Consider the following 6,549-nt stretch of genomic DNA (forward strand, 5'->3'; position numbering starts at 1 on the left):
TGCAATGATACAGGCAAGAAAAGAAGATTTCAATTAAAGCAGAGAAAAGTCAATTAAGCAAAAGATTTGACATAAATTTATTTTTAAGATTTTATTTATTCATGAGACACAGGCAGAGGGAGAAGAATGCTCCCTTTGGGGAGCCTGATGCCGGACTCGATCCCAGGACCCCAGGATCATGACCTGGGCCGAAGGCTGACGCTCAACCACTGAGCCACCCAGGCATCCCTGACACAAATTTAAAAGAGAACTTGATCAATGTGTAAGAAGAGGAACAAACGGTGAATAAAAAATAGAAGGTCAGAAAGCAGAACAACCAAATAATTTCGCAACACTACTGAGGTATTAAAATTCCAAGCTGACACAAAATATTTATAAGCTTCTCTAGCATAAGCTTGTTGAACTCTACTTCTCCACAGTAAACACAGGGATCACCACTTTGCTCTTTACTGTTAGAACTTCATAAAAAAGATATAATCATCAAACTACTAATCCAAATCATCCCTCAACTATAGACTACTTGCAAATACAGGAAAATAGAAAAATGGAAAAATACATCCATATTTCTTCCACCCAAAGAAAACTGCCACTGTTTGACCAAGGTTAAATATATTGCTGAAAGGAAATATATTTCTTAAAAATCCATTGTAGGGATCCCTGGGTGGCGCAGCGGTTTAGCGCCTGCCTTTGGCCCAGGGCGTGATCCTGGAGACCCGGGATCGAATCCCATATCAGGCTCCCGGTGCATGGAGCCTGCTTCTCCCTCTGCCTGTGTCTCTGCCTCTCTCTCTCTCTCTCTGTGACTATCATACATAAATAAATAAATATTAAAAAAAAATTAAAAAAAATTCATTATTAAAAAAAAAAATCCATTGTAATCTCATTAAGAATACTGCATTAAGAGTAGTACTTATAGGGGAGCCTGGGTGCCTCAGTCAGTTAAGTGCCCAGCTCTTGATATTGGCTCAGGTCATGGTCTTGGGGTCCTGGGATTGAGACCTGTATTGGGCTCTGCACTCAGCAGAAAGTCTGCCTCAGGATTCTTTCTTTCCTCCTTCCTCTGCCCCTGCCTGCTGCTTACTTTCACTCTCTCTGGGATAAATCAATCAATCTTAAAAAAAAAAAAAAAAGTAGCGCTTATATTTCTAAGAGTATATGAATAAAATAAACATGGAGAGGACACATATATCGACTAAGTATTTTTGTAATTAATGTTTTGCAAAAATAACAGTCATCACAACCTTGTGATTCAAAAATAAAGAACAGTGGACTCTACAGAGAACTTTCACACTGAGGCTTTATATAAATAAATTCCTGTATTTTTAAAATCAGAAGTTAAATATGAAGCCTTAAATTGAGTGTATAGTTTTCAAATAAGTCTTTTCCCAAGTACGACACAATGAAAAACGAACAGCTCAAGTAAACCATTATTTTTTTAAGTTTTATTTAAGTAATCTCTGCATTCAACATGGGGCTTGAACTCATGACCCTGAGATCATGAATCGCTTGCTCTTCTGACTGAGCCAGCTAGGGGCCCAGAAAACCATTATTTTAGAATCATAAGAAGCCTATACACTACACTGAAAAAGAAAAAAACAAAAAAACAAAAACCCCAACCATTCCAACTGTCCCAAATAGTGTTTTTTTTTCCTTTCACTACAGCTCTAAAAAGCTTATGCTAAAAAATGCATGCATGACATTGATCTCTAAAAAGCTTTGTCATATATATAAGGGTCCATCCTTAAGATCACCAAAGGATTTCAAAAACTTACGATGGATAACTAAAAACAAAATGCAGTTAAGTTGAAACACATCTCTTTTGCTTATTCCACAAGAAAATTAATAAAGCTTAATTCTTAAAGTGGCTTGGATTTTCTCACTTTAAACAGTGACAAAAGCAACATGTTTAGGCTTGTTTTGATAATCTCAGCGTACTTAAATGTGTATAGCCGCTGAATCAACCCTTATTGTGCTGAAGCTTATGCACAGTTGTGATCATATTATTGATCCAAAAAGCTAAAAGCGGGATCCCTGGGTGGCGCAGCGGTTTGGCGCCTGCCTTTGGCCCAGGGCGCGATCCTGGAGACCCGGGATCGAATCCCACGTCAGGCTCCTGGTGCATGGAGCCTGCTTCTCCTTCTGCCTATGTCTCTGCCTCTCTCTCTCTGTGTGTGTGTGTGACTATCATAAATAAATAAAAATTAAAAACAAAACAAAAAAAAAAAACAAAAAGCTAAAAGCATAAGCAACTAGGAACTTGGAATACCATCCACCTTTAACAAAAAGGCTCATAAATAGTCTTACCTGTAAATTTTATTTTTTTACTTTTTTTTAACCTGTAAATTTTAAAGAACTCATATTTCAGCTGGTTTTCTATATTCATTACACAGCCACTTAATTAATGACATAAAACATAAACAGAACTGCTTTTTAAAATGCAGAGAGACACATACAAAAAACAATTATACTGCAAGGTTGATTCCACAGCAAGTCAGTGTTCTAATACCTAGAGGGATCTTGGCTAACTAGAAAGGAGAATGCTGGCAATGTAGACTAGTTAACATTTTGTACTTTAATTCGGTGACTTTCTTGGCTGATTGTGATTTGTGAGGACTCTGCTCCTCTTCCTTCCATGGAGTCAGTATGTATTCTTGTCAAATTCCTTACTGAAACGCTGCAAAACATCCCAGTGAAGGAAATATAATGATACTTAAAATTTTCTGCATGCAAAAACAAGTTAAAAGATCCAGTTAAGGATGAACATTAGAACCATTTACTACATCTGGATCTTTTTCTTTTAAAAGAGATTAATTATGTATTTGACAGAGAGAGAGCACACGCACCGGGAGCGGGAGAGGGAGAAGCAGGCTCCTGGCTGAGCAGTGAGCAGGACCAGGACTCCATCCCAGGACCCTGGGAGCCTGACCTGAGCAGAAGGAAGACACTTAGCCAAACTGAGCCACCCAGGTACTCCATACATCTGGAATCTTTTAGTTTTTCTAAGGTATTTTACAGTTTGTAATTCCTAAAAGGCAAACATGTTTTTTAAATCAAGACCCTCACCAAGACTGAAATGAAAAGGCCCAACAACCTCCCAAAATGTTAAAGACACAATGAAAAAGGTTTTTCTTTTTCCCCCTTAGTTGGGTTTGTTACTGTAGGTTATATGCGGTTTTGCCATAGTGATAAAATATAGCTAATAATACTTTACCCTATGCCAGCTCTTGTTTTAAAGGCTCCACGTGTATTTCTCATTTAATCCCCACAACACCTCTACAAGTAATACAACGATTTTTACAAAAGAGGAATCCTGGCTCAGATGAGAATAAGTTAACTCAAGTGGGCAGCCGCGCTGGGATCAACAGGTCAGGGAAATGCCAGAGACCGAAAAGCTACTAAGAAATTGTCAGACTCCTTGAAGTTAGCTTCTTGCAAACATTTTTCAAAATACTTTTTGTCTAAAGGTTTTGGTTAAATATAGTAAGTTTCACGTTAAGTCTTTGAAATTCCAGGAGTGATTTTTCAGAGAATAATCACAATAAAAAGGGCTCCTTTCCCAGAGAAGCAGAACTTCCTCTCTAGAGGGAAAGACAGATCAAAGAGAGAGAGAAAAGCAGGTGGGCAAAATGTCACACAGCAGTGATCTTTAATCCTAAGTCAGCGTGGATTCCACGCCAGCATTTTGCAACCTGAACACAAAGCTAGTGTGCTAGGAAATACGGGGCACGTTCACGGAATCCAGCGTGAGAAATCACGATAATGACTGGAAATCGTATTAGAGAAAGAAACGTGTACTTCTGGGAATTACCGGGTCAGTAATCATTGGTTCAAACGTTCAAAATCAAGCACCGGCGGCCAATTACTAGCGAGACATCGGCACAATGGAAGTGGGAACTGTCGACCTGTAGCAGACGCTTTGCCCTACAAATTCTGTTTGGCTTAAGATGCAGCCTGGGCCCCGGGGCGCGGGGACACGGGGGGGGGGGGGGGGGGGGGCGCGAAGCCCGAGCAGCCCGAGGTCTCTGCACCGCGCACAGGCGGGGAACAAAGGAGGGCTCGGGGGAAGGGAAGGCACCCGCCTGCAGGGTCTCTCGGGAAAAGCTCGGGAATCCGAGCCGTGAGTCCACGGTTCTAGTGTGTGAAACGCGGTGGTGCAGTTTGGTACCTGCGGGGGGGGGGGGGGGGAGGTTCCTTTTAAGATTAGCTTTCGCCTCTTCTCCCACCCAGACCTCGGGGCCTCCCCGGGGCCTCCCCGGTGCCTCCCCGGGGCCTCGGCTCCAGTTAGGCGGCCGCGCCGAAAGCCTCCCGGCGACTCGCGGGCCTCCCGCCTGCGGGCACCGGGCGGGGCGCACACACCTGGGGCGCCGCCTGCCCCGCCGGTGCGGGGGGTGGGGAGGGGGAGGGCGCGGCCGGGGGAAGCCGGGGAGGAGCACGCCGCCCCCTAGGGGAGCCGCGCCGCCCGCGGGGTCGGGCGGGAGGGGCGGGAGGGGCGGGCGAGACCGCGCCGTCGGGCGGGGCTGCGGCTCGGCTGGCTCGGCTGGCTCGGGCCCCGGCGGGGCGGGCTGCGCGCTGCGGGCCGCGGGCCGGGGGCCGGGGGCCGGGGGCTGGGGACGGCGCGGCGGCGCCCAGACGCCCAGACGCCCGCCCGCGGCCACGGGGAGAGGCGGCGGCGCGGACGGGCGGCCGGGCCGGGCCGGGACGAGGCGGCCCCTCGCCGCCAGGGCCCTCTGCTCGCCCGCGCAGGCCGGGAGCCGGGGAAGGAGCGAGCGAGCATGGCCGAGCCCTCGCCGCCGCCCGCCGCCCGCGCGCAAAGTTGCGGCGAGGAGCCGGCCCGGGGCGGGCAGCAGCTGCGGGGGGAGCCGCGCGGCGCTGCAGCCGGGGCCGCGGGCCGGGAGGGCGAGGCGGGGCCGCCGCTCGCCTCCCCCGCGGGGCGCTCGGAGCCCAGCTCGCCGGCGGCCGCCCCGTTCTTCCTGCTCTACCCGGGCGATGGAGGCGCCGGCTTCGCGGCCCGCCCGCCGCCGCAGCGCGCCTGGAGGACCCCGCCGTCGCCGGGCTCCCCGCTGCCCTTCCTGCTGCTGAGCCACCCGGGCGGCGGCGGCGGCGGCGGCGGCGGCGCCAAGCACCGTGAGTGGCGGCGGGAAGGGGCCTCGGCCGGGACGGGAAGGGGCGGGGGGCGCGGCCGCTCCCGGCGCCCGACTGTTTCCCTCCGCGCCTGCCCAGGCCGCGGGCTCCCGCCCGGCCTCCCTCGGCTCGGGGCCGGCTCCGGGCCTCCCACGTGCTCGCCGGCCCGGCCCCGGGCCCCGGACCCCCGACCCCAGACCCCGGGCGGGGAGCCTTCCGGAGGCGCGGCGGCCGCCGAGTGGGTGTGGCGCCCGGCGGTGCGGCGGGAAGCTCCGGAGCGTCCACGCGGCCCGGGGCTGCCGCGGCTGCGAGGCGAGGCGAGGCGAGGCCGGGGACGGGGACGGGGACCGGGACGGGGCGCGTGGGGAGGCCGCGGCCCCCCTGGCGCTCTGCGGGCGGCGGGTGCTGGTTGCACGTGCGTGGGCCGGCCCGGAGCAGGCGGTCGCGCGGGGCCCGCGGGGTGGGGGCGGCCTTGTAGGACGGGCCTCGGCCTGCGACGCCGCGACCCCGGCACACGCAGCGCTGTCCGTGTGCACCGCGGTGCTGCCCGGAGTTCCCAAAAGGGACGAAACTTGCGTGGGGTGCAAGCGGGAGCCCCCGCCCCTGGAGCTAGAGCTACGGGCGCTTCCTTCATCACCAGCCCGAGCCTCTTGGCCGCTTTCCTCTACACAATCAAGAACTGGGCCTCGCCTTTTCCGCCCCCTCCCGTCCGTCCCCTGAAGAGCGACACTAGTCGAGTATTTCTGTGCGCCTGTGCCGCGATCCTCACTTCCCTGGGGCACAGGTACGATGCCCCGCTTTCAGGTAAAGCGAAGGGATCCGCGTTCCTGAGTGATGGGTCCCAAGGAACAGCCCCAGAGAAGGAAGTTGACCCAGATGCCGCGCCCGCCCGGCCCGTGCTCTCTGCAAACACCAGACTTCAGACCCTGGAAGCTGGTCGCATGGTTTCCCTTGCTTAGGGGCCCCTGGATTCAGCCGGAGGTAGCAGCCCAGGGTCTCCTTTCCCCTGTTCCCTAGAAACAGGCCCAACACCGGCCACTAACAGTCTCGGCCGGAACCGGAGTTTCTGTGTTGGGAGTGGTCTGTGCTGATCTCCAGGTGGGAGTGTCTAGTCAAGGTAGAAACTAGTCCTTTAACTAGAGGAGTTAGAGATAAGAATATTCACATCACTTTCAGTTTTCTAAGGAAACTGCTTTCTAGTTTGTTCTTTAAGCACAGCCTCATTTTTTCTCCTTAAAATTTCATTTCTGTGCAATCTGCCTATTAGCCACATCACTATAGAGTGAGGACACTCCTCTCTGTTTTTTAGGACTCTTTCTAACAGCTGTGGTACAAAATTTGACAAGAAATGTTCAACTGTTGGCTGGCGTCACGTGTTGGGATTGCCTGAATTTAGTTCATTTGACTCTTCCCCCCCCTAGTAAAGGT

At 52.0% G+C, this 6,549-nt stretch overlaps 1 protein-coding gene across 10 annotated transcripts in view; it reads left to right on the forward strand.

Moving 5' to 3' along the window:
- Positions 1-4,706: 4,706 nt before the first annotated feature.
- RUFY3 (RUN and FYVE domain containing 3) overlaps positions 4,707-6,549 on the forward strand; it is a 72,273-nt gene continuing 70,430 nt past the window's right edge. For 2 of the 10 annotated variants that reach the window (XM_049093042.1, XM_049093039.1), the window contains exons 1-2: positions 4,707-5,124; positions 6,431-6,547. In XM_049093042.1, coding sequence (XP_048948999.1) covers positions 4,773-5,124; positions 6,431-6,547 — 469 coding nt within the window. In that variant the 5' untranslated portion in view covers positions 4,707-4,772. The remainder of the gene's footprint in view (positions 5,125-6,430; positions 6,548-6,549) is intronic. The other 8 variants (XM_049093041.1, XM_035712410.2, XM_049093045.1 and 5 more) reach the window with 7 other exon arrangements.

The sequence above is a fragment of the Canis lupus genome, chromosome 13 (genome assembly GCF_003254725.2).
Source record: "Canis lupus dingo isolate Sandy chromosome 13, ASM325472v2, whole genome shotgun sequence".
Classification (NCBI taxonomy): domain Eukaryota; kingdom Metazoa; phylum Chordata; class Mammalia; order Carnivora; family Canidae; genus Canis; species Canis lupus.